Source organism: Pelobates fuscus, chromosome 4, assembly GCF_036172605.1.
Source record: "Pelobates fuscus isolate aPelFus1 chromosome 4, aPelFus1.pri, whole genome shotgun sequence".
NCBI classification, from domain to species: Eukaryota; Metazoa; Chordata; class Amphibia; order Anura; family Pelobatidae; genus Pelobates; species Pelobates fuscus.
In genome coordinates this window covers 11,168,680-11,184,486 of record NC_086320.1, presented here as the reverse complement: position 1 = coordinate 11,184,486, position 15,807 = coordinate 11,168,680, and the positions used below count along the sequence as shown (strand labels likewise).

Below are 15,807 nucleotides of genomic sequence, written 5' to 3'. Positions count from 1 at the left end.
AAAAGGTACTGTGTGAAACCTGCTTAAAGTGCTGTATTTCATTTTGTTTAAAACTGGGACCCAGATTAGCTGGCCGGTTGGATAGTTAGTAATACTGTTGTTTAGTAAGTCTCCAAGTTGGAGTAGGATTTATTTTCTTTTTGTTTTATTTTGTGGGAGAGCACAACCTTGTATAAATTGGGGAGAGTGACATAAACTGCATTTGAAGTTTATTGTGAAGAGCCTGGCAATCCTGCCACAATATATATACATACATACATTCACACACTTTATATTTTAACTACGTTTAGTAAATATTCTGGCTCTAACAGAAAGGCTCCTTTCCAGAAGGGGCTCTGTGTATCCCCCACTACGTTAGGTTTTCAGGTGGCTAGAATGGAGATTTCTAAACAGACGGCAAACTGACGGATGCTGTTCGTCCAAAAACACCACAATAAAAATAACTTACTGTGTGTTTGGTGTGCAAGAGGTTTTGGCTCAGCGTCCCGACTGATCAGGAACCTCGTGTCAGGGCGACATGCTCTCAGCTTCACAAAAAGGCCTCGTTTTGGAGGGCAGACAAAATACTGGTGATTCTGCAAGTTTCCATCTGTGCATCCTTTATCTTCATCCTGTACAAGACAAAGCGAGAGGGTCGGACCCAAAAATCTGTGAGCAGCAAGGATTAAGGCTTTTCTACCCCAAAAACACAGATTGCCATGGAATTGAGTACACGGAACGGCATCGCCAAATTGTCAATGATTCACGTAAGATAACCAGGGTTCTGGTCTACCTGGGATCATATACGGTTATATAGACTGCTTGACCCAAGCAGAGATCAGAGATCATCGATGGAGAATACAGGAGGCCAAACACACTCTTTGAGCACAATGGGGGAGATTTATAGGAAAACAATGGAATCAGTAAGATGACTGGAGTGGTTTCCATGGAGACTGCACCACCTTTCTTATTAACCTGCCAGTGGTGTTGCTAGGCTCCATGAACAACTGGAGGCCAAAGTCCCGCTCCCACCACATCTACACTCCCTGGACATAAACCTCTAGCTCGGCTTCATAAATAGTGCATTACACACAGAAACGTAATAAAAAGAGTACATTAAACCAACGTTACCACAAGGACAGGATGCTTCGAAAAAAGAAACAAAATTACCATCCAAAATAAAAACAACCTCCCCAAATAAAATACCTTTCACAAAAAATGTCAAGTTTCCATTTTAGCAACAATGACGTCAAATATTTTACCCCAAAAGAAAAGCGAATACAATTTGAGCAGTTTCTACGTATCGTAATGAAGCCAAGGAAAGGGAGAATCAAACTCACTAGCTCCACGCCAACCATGGTGCCTTCCATATGTGGGATATTCCCCATCCATCGGATTATCCCGTGGGCCACTTCTCCTTCTTTGTACTGAATCTGCACCATAGAGTTGACTTCTAGTGGGTGCTTCGCGAGGTCCTCCCCATCCTGCGCTCCGTCAGTTTCAATGGAATCATTCTTTAAATTACAGCCCAGGATTTCATTACCTTCCCAAAAAAATTTAAAAAATTAGCATCTACTGTGAGAACCTAGTACGGGACTGCGGCAAACAGACACCAGGCTCACAGCTCTGCTGCGCAGTGTGCACATCCCACCAGAAGCATCTGGGAAATCTGTGTTTGTGATCATTTTCTTTAATTTACTCTTTTGCAATCCTTAATCATATCCACACATACAGGACACCATTCATCCTCATCCCAAATCCTGAGACAGGTTTAACATTTAACATCTTTCCTTTTTATCTGCTGATCTGCAGACCAGCTGCTGGAAGGGTATGGTGCAGAATACTGACCACCTCTGCAAGCCAGACTAGTCAGTGGGTAGAAGCACTAATCGTTAATTAGAAATATGAGCTGCTAATTGGCACTCTATGCCCTCTCTATAATCTCCTGGCCCTCGCTTATAGTTAAAGATGGTATCCTGTCCCTGATCCTGGCAGATCACTGATCTATTTCTCTTGGGCTTCCTTGCTGTGCCAGTCTGATCTCCAAGGTCCCTCTGCACATACATTATATGGACCTAGAACTTTCATGACTTGCCCCTGTACTCCAGCATCATCATCATCAGTGCTTAAAATCTAACTGATCGAAATTCATGGTGATGACCATCGTCTGGTAAGTGTACCTCCCCGTTCTCCAATCTCCATCGACCAAGCCCCCCGTGCTGTGTATGGTGCCATACCTTGATCAGCACAACTAAGAGTATACACCAGTATAATAAATAATTTTACAAGCTTACCTTTAGAGAGAGTTTCCTCCTTTAAAACAGAGTCGAGGGAAACCTTTAGGAGCGCATCTTGTGATCCATCTTCCTAGACAGAGAACACTGTTATACAAAGCCTTATTAACCCCCTTCCGTCCTTGGGAGTTAAGAAAATCCTGTAACTCCGCTATAGCCACAGCTCGCCTGTTTACGCCTAGATTTTACCATGAAGATTAGTTTGGTATCTAGTGGATAATTCTCAGTGGTGATTATTTATAACAGTATAATTAACTACGAATGAACTGGGTTGGTTATCCTGGGGTCCCTGCACCGAGACCTGCTCCAGGTGTTGTTCTATCGCTGTTGTATAGAACACACTGAGAATTAAAATATTTACTTCTTCCACCGCTCCAATAGAGAATCTGAAGAATTTTTTTTTGTATTTGCAGAAAGCAAAGTTCAGCAAACACAAAGTTACTCTATCATTAATTATCCTGGAATAAGCCCGGCAGCTGAATGGATTCAATGTTATATGAAGATGTCCCATGTCGTCACCTGCGGTCTCTATAAGAACAATAACTCTGGGATTGTGGCATCATGACAGCCTATAGTAAGACCTCTGGGTGGCATTGCCACTTCTGAATTATTGAGAAATATTGCATCTTTACTTCTAACTACAATTCCAGCGTGATGAAATGATGTCCGTGAAGTGAAGTAAAGAATATCGATCAATTGCCACCTGCCTTGTTTAGCCATTTCCATCAGCTCTTGCAATGCTTGATGGGAAAGGGATGTTTTTTGTGTGATGCACAATGGATAGCCTGGGGAGAACAGGACTCTGCCTTTGTTCTAGTGGGTCATTCCAAGCACCATGACCACTTCAGCATCATTGGGGCGTCATTAGCCAGCGAAGAAATAGAGTTTAATCATGTTTTGAAAGGAAATCAACATCTAGTTTGTATAATACTATCATGTTTGTGTTATTTTGATTCACATTGTTTCTTATTATTTTAAATTTAAATATACAAAAAAGGCTAAAGTGATCACTGATACCAGGTTTACATCTTCACTACCTACTGTACAATGAACAATGCTGTGACTAAATCCTGCTTTATGTCGAACTGCTTTCCTGTTTCTGTGCCTTACCTGCACTATGCATTGAATAAAAAAATAATAATAAAAGATGATGTATGTATAGAGCCCAACGTGCGTTTCGCCGTTCTTCAGAAGAGCTGCCCAGCCAACAAAAAGCGCGTTGGGCTCTATAAATACCTGGAGACACACTGCTTTATTGCGCTTTACTAACAAGCACTTCACTTATCTTGGGAAGGAAGGATCCTCTCATGGTATTCCAAGATCAAGGTACTGCTAACTGCAGTGACAGTCAGTTTTTGCGTGTATCTCGAACACAGGTGCCCTTGAAGGCACAGCATGATTCTTACATCTATTAACAAAATGAAGTCTTAATTTGCTGCCCCTACTTGTGTGGTCAGGGCATTCAGCCATTTAAGTCTTTTATTATATTATAAAATAGTTTTCAGGTGACAGTTGTCATTTAATGACCAGCAGGGCTCTCCGATAAACTGAATAGAGGCAGCAAGCGGACACACAAGAGGAATAAAACGCAGCTGGAGGAATTGCTTACCGGCAACACTTCAATAAAGCCATCACACTGCTGGTCACTTGTAATAATAACTGTGCCTCGTTTTAATGAATCATCCACATAATACGAAACCTTTTCTCCAGGCATTACAGAGTTAATTCGATCTGTTGAAACGGATTGCGTCTCTGGCAGCAAGTTTCCAGAGAACATGACCTTGTTGAATGGTAAGAAGAGTCCACTGTTCTTTTTACACTTGAAGAATGTCACTCCCTTGTAGGTGCCATCATTTTCACCATTTCCTTCTCCTTCACCCTAAGGGACATCAAAATAACCTATTAGAGAGGCAGCAGTAATTCAAAGAGACATAGGCAGACTGAGGAGTTGATAGGGACGTGGGCAGACTGCGTGAGGGGCTGATAGGGACGTGGGCAGACTGCGTGAGGGGCTGATAGGGACGTGGGCAGACTGCGTGAGGGGCAGACTGCGTGAGGGGTTGATAGGGACGTGGGCAGACTGCGTGAGGGGCAGACTGCGTGAAGGGCTGATAGGGACGTGGGCAGACTGCGTGAGGGGCAGACTGCGTGAGGGGTTGATAGGGACGTGGGCAGACTGCGTGTGGGGCTGATAGGGACGTGGGCAGACTGCGTGAGGGGCAGACTGCGTGAAGGGCTGATAGGGACGTGGGCAGACTGCGTGAGGGGCAGACTGCGTGAGGGGTTGATAGGGACGTGGGCAGACTGCGTGAGGGGCAGACTGCGTGAGGGGTTGATAGGGACGTGGGCAGACTGCGTGAGGGGTTGACTGGGAGGGGAGTTGACAGGGAGATGGGTAGACTGGGTGAGGAGGTTGGTTTAAGGAATAAGCCATTGACATCAATGAATGGTTGAAGTTACCAAACACAATGAGAGCATCTCTTACTCTTTACTCTCAGCGATATCATGAACTCAGAGGTTAAAAGGAATGCAGTCTGTGGGCTATGGGAAACATAAAAACAGAATTTCCCCTAACTACTCCCTGTTTATAATCTGGGCCCTAGATGAAGGCACAATTCTAAGCATCAAAACGCGCATCAGGTTCCTTGTTTCTTTTAACCCTTTAAGGACCGCGGCAAATATGAGCGCAGGAAGACGCTCTAAGAGTATCTCAGCGGTGGCCTCTATGTCGAGACATCCTGCAATACCTCTTCTGACTGCCGGGCCACCGAGTGATCACTCCCAGGTTGCCCCACGTAGTGCCCGCAGTGTAACAGAGCATCGGAAGGGGGGCAGGCTTCCGATGCTCTGCCTGTGTGCTGATTGCCTCGAGGGGTTGGGGCACTCCGTGAAGACTTAAGTAAAATAAATAAATAAAATGACAAATTTTTTAATTTGGCATAGATTGATGGTAAAATGGTTGCATGAAAAAAATCAAAATACACCAAGCTTAATACCTTAGATTGTCTTGAACAACTGGTTTGGAAATAGCAAAGTGCTTCTTGTACTTATTGCCCTATAACTTGCAAAAAAAAAAAAAGCTAAGAAAATGTTAACATTGGGTATTTCTAAACTCAGGACAAAATTTAGAAACTATTTAGCATGGCTGTTTTTTGGCGGGTGTAGATGCGTAACAGGTTTTGGGGGTCAAAGTTAGAGAAAGTGTTTTTTTATTTTTCATCATATTTTATAAATTGTTTTATAGTAAATTATATGATATGAAGAAAATAATGGTATCTTTAGAAAGACCATTTAATGGCGAGAAAAATGGTATATAATATGTGTGGGTACAGTAAACGAGTAAGAGGAAAATTACAGCTAAACACAAACACTGCAGAAATGTAAAAACAGCCCTGGTCCATAATGGTAAGGAAATGTTAAAACGGTCTGGTCACTAAGGGGTTAAATATCACCATGGACAAACATTGATCACTTTACTTTATTTTGGTGATGGAGTTTGATCTATAGGAGCTGTATTTAGGTGATCATCTCCCTAGGGATTTATTAGCCAACACTGGTCCTTGCTGAGCCTGGACCTTTTTTTTTATCTTAAAGGACCGTTTTTGATGTGGTTCCTTTCCTATATAGGACAGAGGTATACAGTCTAGGGCTTTATAATTAGTGGCTTATGTCACTTTTTTGATACTTTGTATCTCTGAGCTGCATATGAGGGACTATAGTTTAGTGGGCTATGTTTCTACTAACCATCAGTGTGATTCTAACCTCTATTTGCTCATTAGGTGTATTCCCTTTAATCCAATATTCATACCTTTTGGAATTAATTAAGATTTGTAAAGGGTTTATATTCCTATTTAAAGGGACACTATAGTCACCAGAACAACTACAGCTTATTGTATTTCTTCTGGTGAGTAGAATCATTACCTTCAGGCTTTTTGCTGTAAACACTGTCTTTTCAGAGAAAATGCAGTGTTTACATTACAGCCTAGTGATAACTTCACTGGCCACTCCTCAGATGGCTGTTAGAGATCCTTCCTGGGTCATGGCTGCCTAAAATGCATCCAAACTTTCAGTCTCTCCTCCCTCTGCATGCAGACACTGAACCTTCCTCATAGAGTTTCATTGATTCAATTCATCTCTATGAGGAGATGCTGATTGGCCAGGGCTGTGTTTGAATTGTGCTGGCTCTGCCCCTGATCTGCCTCTTTGTCAGTCTCAGCTATGGGGAAGCATTGTGATTGGATCAAGCCACCACTTCTGATGATGACAGCAGACTGCTTGTTTTTCTAAGGCAAACAGCATGCATATCTACAGCTTCAGGTTTGAATACAGTAAGATTTTTTACTATCTTTATGGAGGCATGAGGGGCCAGGGGGGGCTAGATGGTGGTGTTAACACTATAGGGTCAGGAATACATGTTTGTGTTACTGACCCTATAATGATCCTTTAAGATTTAATTTAGACTGTCTATATAGGTGTTTAATTAGATAGTTTGAACTCCAGTTTTGATCTAATTGAACTATTTCATTATAATCTTACGGTTTATTACAAACTAATTCCATTTCATCTGTTTTTTAAGAGAGGGGTCGTTTCCAGCATTATTACTCACTCGCTTGAGTTCTAATTCACATTAATGATTACTGCTTTCTAATTGTACAATCTAAATCTCATTTCTTTCAGATTACGTTTCCCTAGATTTGAGAAACCTCTATTGGCTTCACTTTTATACTTACCCAGGGGAGTCAATCAATAGATTTAAATACATGGGAAATATATTATTCTTCAAATCTTTCAATTGTTCGATTGATTTATGAGACAGATCCTAGTTTCAACTAATAAAGTTTATGTAAGTTCTATTTGTGAGGGTTTATAACTTTTGCTTTCCTTAGAGGAAGTTTTTTTTTTTTTTTTTTGAGTGTTTGAAACTTTTCAGATATATTTACTTTCAGTATAAGTTTCGACTCACCTCCAGTTCCACTCCAAAGTAAAGAGGTGGGAGTAACGCGCTGCTGTCCAGAATACTGCCCACGTAGTGAAGGAGACCCGGGTGCAGCTTGTTTCCATAGTCTACCAGGACCTCCTGTCCAACCTCTGCTTGGATAGCCTGCTCGAGAAGACCTCTCTCCAAGAAGCAGCCAAGCCGCTCGGTGGGATTCGGTACAGCCAGCAACAGTGCAGCTTTATTCCTATCAAGGGGCTGCAACACATTTACATCCACTTTAACCACACCGCTTTCCCCAATCATGGTGACAGTTAGCCAACGTGGAGAAGGGTGGTCATTGGCCACTTGCTGGAGATAATCTTCTTCACTCATGCAGCACAGTGTGCCGGCCTCCACCACTCGGGACCTCTCAGAGAAACGTTCCAGGAAGATGAAATACATGAGGGGGTCGTTGGATTCCCAGGTGTGCCGGGCCATATTTCCTGCACAATACGGCAAGATGGCAATGGGTTATTCTGGAAACACAAAGAGATAAGAAAAATCAGTTTCAGTGTGCACACCGTGGCCAAGTTTCAGTCCTGCTCAAAAGATCCACAGAGCTCTGTGTCAGTAATTCCTCTAATCCTCTCATTGCAGTACATTCCTGCAGAGCTCAATTAAAATAATCCTGAACATGATCAGCCGGTGCGGGTGTCCAGCTTGTATAATTCTGCAAGCTGGACAAGGGGCAGATCGGGTAGACTGATAACTCTCCTGGCTGTATACCTTTCAACTGTCACATAAAAATCACATTAAATACCCCAGAATGTTAAATAAACTCTGCATTTGGAAATCAGTCGCCTATACTACTAGCTACATATTACTCAACCTAAAACACATTCTCCAAGTATAAAGAGTTCACAGCATTTGCCAATATGGTCACGACTGGCACTGGTTCTCGGCATGGAGCAAACCAACATGAATACACGTTTCTTCTCTACCTTTAGCAGCAGAACGCCTGTCCAATAAATCCACCATGTGTGGAAAATGTTCCCAGGGTTTATTTATTAAACAGTGAATTGTGGTAAAATGAAAGCAACATACATTTGTAAGAGCAACACGTTAATATGTCTAATCCAAACATATCTATCGTTCCATTACCTTTAACCTAAACTTTCCAATTTAATTTACCTTCCTGTTTAGTGCAATGACCTTCCCACCAGCCCACGGCGTACCCCCTGCCATTCATATTAATAAATAGCATCAGTGCTACATTACACAATGAATGTGTGTATCACAAGTGTTTTAGAATCCAATAGCTGCTCCTTCACTGTAATATGCTACCCTTCCACAACACTCAAAATAACACAGTGAATCGATTATTTAGTGAATAAAGTGTGGGTAGTTAGTGGCTCACACACATACAATACCTTATAGCCAATACTTTGGGATTTTCTCAAACCAAGATGTGTTTTCCTTAAAATATAAAATTAACCCAATAATGTAAAAGCATATAACAAGCGGTATATTTTATATCTGACAAGAGAGCACTCACATAGTACAGAGCTAAGAAACCTAGCTCTGGTGGCAATAGCAGTGGGGTCTGTGTAGGAGACCCTTCTCTTCTTGATGCACTCACTCTTTCCAATATACACTGTGGGACAACTTGGAAAGGTGTATATGTAGTAAAGTATATAGAGTAGTATTGCATAGGCGACTTTATTATATAAATGCAAAGGGTACTCACAAAAATAGAGCCTCAGGATTTGGCTCACTTTCCACGTATAGTATGGCCAAGGCCCATACCACCTTTCTAGGCAAAAGCAGGTACCGGATACCAGAAAATACACTATGTGTAGTAAATTTATTATAAATAAAAAAATAATACAATAAACAAATATTAAAAGCTTTGGTCAAGTCCATAATATTTTCTCCTCACTATCCAGAACATGTTTCGCCACAAGTCCAGTGGCTTCTTCAGCTCGATGAATCCATTTTATGGTATCCGATTCCTGCTTTTTTTTTTGTTTGGCTGCTATTCATAGTGTCTATGTAACGCTGTTGGGGATGTTATGGCTGTATTATTATTTAGAAATATAACCAAATGTGCAAGTTCCAGTATGCTCCATCTCATAATATTATTATAATTATGGATGCGCTGACTGTTTTGCTTCCTTTGGACATTTACCCATAAATCTGAGAATTCACCATTAATATACTCCTGAATATTATTCCAAAGCGATGTTTAAAAATCGCATTCTAGAATCTGGAGCTAGTGTATAATCAACGTCTCAAGGGGTGGAGCTGTGAGGCCAGCCAATCAGGGGGCTGCAGACTATGATTAGCAAGTGAAGATTGCATAGTCACAATTTCTAAGTAGTCACAATTTCTAACAATTTCTGAGCCAATCAGGTGAGGCGGGCAGCCTAGTCATCCATCTGACTCCTGGTCTCCAACATACAGACTGCAACAGCTCCTCCAGGCTACAGAGAACACGGTTCTCTCCCATGTAGCTCCGTTATCACAGAGACAAGAGTGAGGGAAGAGACACCTGCCTCACCCTATGTGGCGGAACCAACCTCGCCACTGTGAACTGGAGAAGCCTGGTTGCTAGCCTCCTGCCCTGCGACTATGGCCCTGAGGTGTATTAACCCTGTAAGAAGTGTATTTGGGCACAATGGATTTTTGTATGCTGTTCCTAGGCCTTTAAATACTTGGGAGCAGTGTTACAACTTTTAAACTGGCACTTCGAATGCAGTCGAAGTGCCGAAGCAGTCAAAGTGCCGAAGTCGTCGAAGTGGCCGCCATTCGACAAACGAACACGTGGCGGCGGCCATTTTAAATTATTCGAACGCGGTCAGCGGTGTGTGAAGCCAAATCTATGGACCTGTTTGCGGCTACCCAAATGCACGAACACCGCTGACCCGTACCTTCTTCGACACTGCGGGTGGAGACTAAGTCCCGTTCGAAGATTCGAACGCTCGTTCGAATGGGACTTAGTCGTTTTCACGGTGTAAAATAGACCGACCGCACAGCCCAAATCCATGTAACTGTTTTGGGCATGAAAATGTGCCTGCGGTCGGTCAAAAGTGACTTAGAACTATCTCCCGAACGGCTGGACAGATTCGTATGATTTTTGGGTATGTTTGTATTTGGAATGTGCTGGTTAATAATATGTAACTTTTATTAATATTGGATGTATGGTTTTAGAGTTATGAAAGTTGGGTAAAATGTATGTTTAAATTGTACGTATAATTAGGTTACCTCTCAGGCTAAAGGGAGGGAATCTGTGGGATGTAACCATTGTGTGATTGGGTAATGTATAATTGTATGTGGGCGTCTCCCTTGCAGGGGAGAATTGCATAAAAGCTGAGTGTGTGCCATTAAACCAGAGTTCTTCTTTACCCTCAATTTGGAGTGCTGTCTCTTATTGGGGGAATCTGCTACAAGGGATTGCTAAATCACTGCTAAGCTCTTGGAATAGCTGGTTCCTGTTTTGCTCTCTGGAGGAGTCTACGGTGGTTATGGTGTCTGCTGCAGTGCTTGGAGTCCTCAGGTCCTCAGCTCCTAAGAGCATTCTTCAACGGAGGTACCCAGTCGGGGTGCCAGGTGATCCGTTACACCCTATATCTGCATGGAGGGGTCCTTAGACATCTTCAAATGAATCTGCTTTATATTAAAAATAACAAGTTGTTGTTAATGATACAGGATACCGGGAGCTACGGGTTCACTGATACAGGCCATGCAAGGATAAATGGAGTTACATGTTCCTGATCCAGGTCATGTAAGGATGCCGGGGGCTACGTGTTCCCTGATACAGGTCATGTTAGGATACTGGTAGCTACGTGTTCCCTATACCAGTCATGTAAGGATACTGGGAGCTACGTGTTCCCTGATACAGGTCATGTAAGGATACCGGGAGTTATGTGTTCCTGATACAGGCCATGTAAGGGTACCTGGAGTTTCGTGTTCCTGATACAGGCCATGTAAGGATACCTGGAGTTACATGTTCCTGATTACAGTGATGAAACTATCCTGTTCATTCTGGACTTTTTTTTTTTGGTTCGGTAGTTGAAACTACTGAACACCGACCACCCCCCTGGCTCATTAACTTCAAAGAGAACAGTGAATTAAGTGCTCTCCCTGTGTGGCACGAAAGGAGGCAACGGGACTTGGTCGTTGAGTGTCTGGAACTAAAATCGGACACTCAATTTCCCGAACACTGGTCAAACTGTACGATCGCCTGCTGCCTTTTCCAGAACAGCCAGGAGAGCGCTGTTCGGTAGTTTTGTTCCCACGAACTAGGGGAACAAACGCTACTATGAGCCAGGGGGTACAGTTCGTGCATTTGTTCGTTTTCAAGACTATCCGAAATAGACCGACCGCACAACCTAAATTCATGGAACTATTTCTGGGCAGGAGCCTTGTGTAAGATAGGTCAAATTAAGACATCCATTTAATTCCAAAACCCCTGAACTGATCTGGGTGATTTTTGGATATGTGGGTCACCCAGATCAGGGCTGTAACAACCCCCTACCATGTTGCCTGGGAACCTCTACCTTTTGTTTGCTTTTACCATCATCCACATTGCCAGTACCTAAAGAACAAAGACTGTCTGGCCCTTTAACTGTTTTGTACAAAGGATTGGTACGTTTGATATGGCACTTCGGATACAGACGAAGTGTCGAAGTAGTCAAAGTGGCCGCCATTAGACAGTCGAACGAGTGGCGGCGGCCATTTTAATCCAGTCGAACGCGGTCCTGTACCTTCCCCTACCCTTCGACACTGCGGCTGGAGACTAAGTCCCGTTCGAAGATTCGAACACACGTTCGAATGGGACTTAGTCGTTTTCACGGTGTAAAATAGACCGACCGCACAGCCCAAATCCATGTCATTTTGGAGTAAAATAGACCTCCATTAGACAATTGAACACCACTGAAACGCAACCCTGGTTTCACTTCGACAGAAATCGAAGTGCGTTCAACGATTCGAACGCTGCCTTCGGATGGAACTTTGTTATTTTTCAGGGCAGAAATAGACCGACCGCACAGCCTGAATCTGTGGAACTGTTTTGGGCATGCAAACAAGCATGCAGTCGGTCCAAATAGACTTTTTAATATTTCTGGAACCCCTTAAAGGACCACTCTAGTGCCAGGAAAACATACTCGTTTTCCTGGCACTAGAGTGCCCTGAGGGTGCCCCCACCCTCAGGGACCCACTCCCGCCGGGCTCTAGGGGAAGGAAGGGGTTAAACTTACCTCTTTCTCCAGCGCCGGGCGGGGAGCTCTACTCCTCCTCCTCTTCTTCCTTGCGACGTCATCGGCTGAATGCGCATGCGCGGCAGGAGCCGCGCTCGCATTCAGCCGGTCGCATAGGAAAGCATTCATAATGCTTTCCTATGGACGCTTGCGTGCTCTCACTGTGATTTTCACAGTGAGAAGCACGCAAGCGCCTCTAGCGGCTGTCAATGAGACAGCCACTAGAGGCTCTGGAGGCTGGCTTAACCCTCAGAATAAACATAGCAGTTTCTCTGAAACTGCTATGTTTATAAAAAAAAGGGTAAAAGCTAGCTGGACCTGGAACCCAGACCACTTCATTAAGCTTAAGTGGTCTGGGTGCCTAGAGTGGTCCTTTAACGGATTTGTAAGAATTTTGAATATGTTTTTCCCCAAGTTTTGTTCCTGTGTGATGAAAAATCTGAAAGTTATAAAAATGCATACAAAGTATAAGTTTTAGCTTGGAGATAATTGAGTAGATACAGTAAGAAACTCAATTATCTCCCAAGCAGAGGGGAGGGAATCTGTGGGTTGTAACCATTGTTTGATTGGTTAACGTCTAATTGGTTGAGGGTGTCTCCCTTGTATGGGAGCACCACATAAAAGGAGAGTACCTGTCATTAAACCTCAGTTCTACTTTACCCTTCAAAACGTAGCTTTGTCTCGTTATTGAAAGGGAACCTGCTCAGCTAATCACTAGCTCTTTTAAGAGCTCTACCTCTCTCTCTTTCTACTTGGATCCAGCTGATAGAAAGAAGGCGACTCCATTACTGCACAGCATCTTGCCAGGAAAAAGGACGTCTCCAACGGCTGATACCCCCTCTCCACTGGGGTAGCCGTTACAAGGGCTATAACATTTATGGGGATTTTATGTGTTTTGGGGTACTTTAAGTTTTATGGAAAATGTGAAAAAAAAATTTCTGCCTGGAGATAATTGAGTTATTACAGTATCTGACTCTATCTCCCAGGCAGAGAGAAGGGATTGTATGATGTATAGGGGAGTGTCATACTTTGTAACCTTACTGTTATTGGTTTTGAACTTTGTGTTGGAGTCCCCCACAAGGTCCATGTGGGAGTGCCCCTTGCATGGGGACTTGCATAAAAGCCAGTGTGGCGCTATTATACTTTATTCCTGTTGTACCCTTCATCTAGTCTAGGCTACTACTTGGATGCTGCATTCGTCTGGGAACCGTTTGAATCTAGACCCAAACGGCGAGCTGTAATCACTCAGGCTGCAGCAGTTCGGGAGAAAATAGGCTAACAGGTATCTACCATACCAGTGTTCGTAACATAGGCCATGTAAGGATACCATGAGTTACGTGTTCCCTGATACAGGCCATGTAATGATGCCAGGAGCTATGTGTTCCTGATATTGGCCATGTAAGGACCTCTACAAGTCATATAAGAATACTGGCCGTTACATGTTCCCTGATACAGGTCATGCAAGGAGCTATACCAGTCATATAAGGACACCTGACGCTACATGTTTCTGATACTAGGAGTTAAGAGATCATGATACTGATCCATAATGGAGTTACGTGTTCCTGACAGGTCATGTGGGAGCTACGTTGTAGCGGAGAGCTGGTCTTCCACAGGTTAACTCCACTAAAGATCCCAGTGAGGCTCAGGAACAAGTAATAAAAATACCATAGAGTAATAATCACAGCAAGCAAGGTAATCCACAAATATCCCAATACGGATCCCAATGACTGGACGACACACAGCATCAGGAGCAGAACTGACTTTTAATCCACCAAACCTTTATTTTAAAGCATTCTCCCATGCAAGGGAGGGAATTACATTAATTAGTACAATATCCAAAAGTGTAACTGTTACCTCCCACACATCTCCTCCCCTCAGTGTGACACATAATCCACTTATACATACTGTACTTTTCCCTGAATTCTAGATGTACCCCAAAACAAGCAGTTAGAATAATACTTTGGGTACCCCCTGGTAGCCCTAATCTGGGTGACTAACATATCCAAAATTCACCCAGATCGGACCAGGGGTTCGGGAGTTAGGTGGAGGGTGTAATTTGACCTACCGCACACGAGGTGGTATCCGAAAAAGGCTCCATGTGTTTTGGCCTTGCGGTCGGTCTCTGTTCGGGAGTTAAAACACATAGAAATACCTGCCATCCACAGCTAATCTTCCATTCGTATTAATTCCCTTGTTCGGGACATTGATCTTACCGAACGAGGGGCTGACTAGTCCCTCCGTTCGCGAGTTATGGAGCTCTGGAAGTCTCAGCGGTGTTCGGTTGTTTGAGTGTCTGATTTGAGTTCCAGACACTCGACGACCAAACACCGCTGAGATTGTCATGCGTAAGATGGCCGCCGCACATGGTTCGTATGCCGAACGGCGACCACACAGGCACATACAATGGATCAATTAAGCTGCGGTTTACAGAATGTGAACGCTTAACGAGGCGCACACTTTTTACTGGGGTTGTCTGATGGTTCGGTAGCTTCATTCGTATGAAACTACCGAACAATCATACGAAAGCTACATACACTTTACAGATATACAGGGAAACAATTGCACAAGTACATTTTCTCTACGAATTCCTAAGGACAGCCTCAATACAATCCGCTACATACGTGTTCCTGATACCGGTCATGTAAGGATACTGGGAGCTACGTGTTCCTGATACCGGTCATGTAGGGATACTGGGAGCTACATGTTCCTGATACCGGTCATGTAGGGATACTGGGAGCTACGAGTTCCTGATACCGGGTCATGTAGGGATACTGGGAGCTACGAGTTCCTGATACCGGTCATGTAGGGATACAGGGAGCTATGTGTTCCTGATACCGGGTCATGTAGGGATACAGGGAGCTATGTGTTCCTGATACCGGGTCATGTAGGGATACAGGGAGCTACGTGTTCCTGATACCCGTCATGTAGGGATACAGGGAGCTACGTGTTCCTGATACAGGTCATGTAGGGATACTGGGAGCTACGAGTTCCTGATACCGGGTCATGTAGGGATACAGGGAGCTACGTGTTCCTGATACCGGTCATGTAGGGATACTGGGAGCTACGTGTTCCTGATACCCGTCATGTAAGGATACTGGGAGCTACGTGTTCCTGATACCGGGTCATGTAGGGATACTGGGAGCTACGTGTTCCTGATACAGGTCATGTAGGGATACTGGGAGCTATGTGTTCCTGATACCGGTCATGTAGGGATACTGGGAGCTACGTGTCCCTGATACCGGTCATGTAGGGATACTGGGAGCTACGTGTTCCTGATACCGGGTCATGTAGGGATACAGGGAGCTACGTGTTCCTGATACCGGGTCATGTAGGGATACTGGGAGCTACGTGTTCCTGA

At 43.7% G+C, this 15,807-nt stretch overlaps 1 protein-coding gene across 1 annotated transcript in view; it reads right to left on the bottom strand.

Annotated features, from left to right (window-relative positions):
• Window positions 1-15,807, bottom strand: part of LOC134608276 (ubiquitin carboxyl-terminal hydrolase CYLD-like) — a 42,625-nt gene that overhangs the window by 20,463 nt on the left and 6,355 nt on the right. The window contains exons 2-6 of the mRNA XM_063450971.1: window positions 7,237-7,727; window positions 3,883-4,152; window positions 2,274-2,346; window positions 1,320-1,522; window positions 449-611 (exon numbers count right to left, since the gene is read on the bottom strand). Of these exons, the coding sequence (XP_063307041.1) occupies window positions 449-611; window positions 1,320-1,522; window positions 2,274-2,346; window positions 3,883-4,152; window positions 7,237-7,689 (1,162 nt within the window). The 5' untranslated portion in view covers window positions 7,690-7,727. The remainder of the gene's footprint in view (window positions 1-448; window positions 612-1,319; window positions 1,523-2,273; window positions 2,347-3,882; window positions 4,153-7,236; window positions 7,728-15,807) is intronic.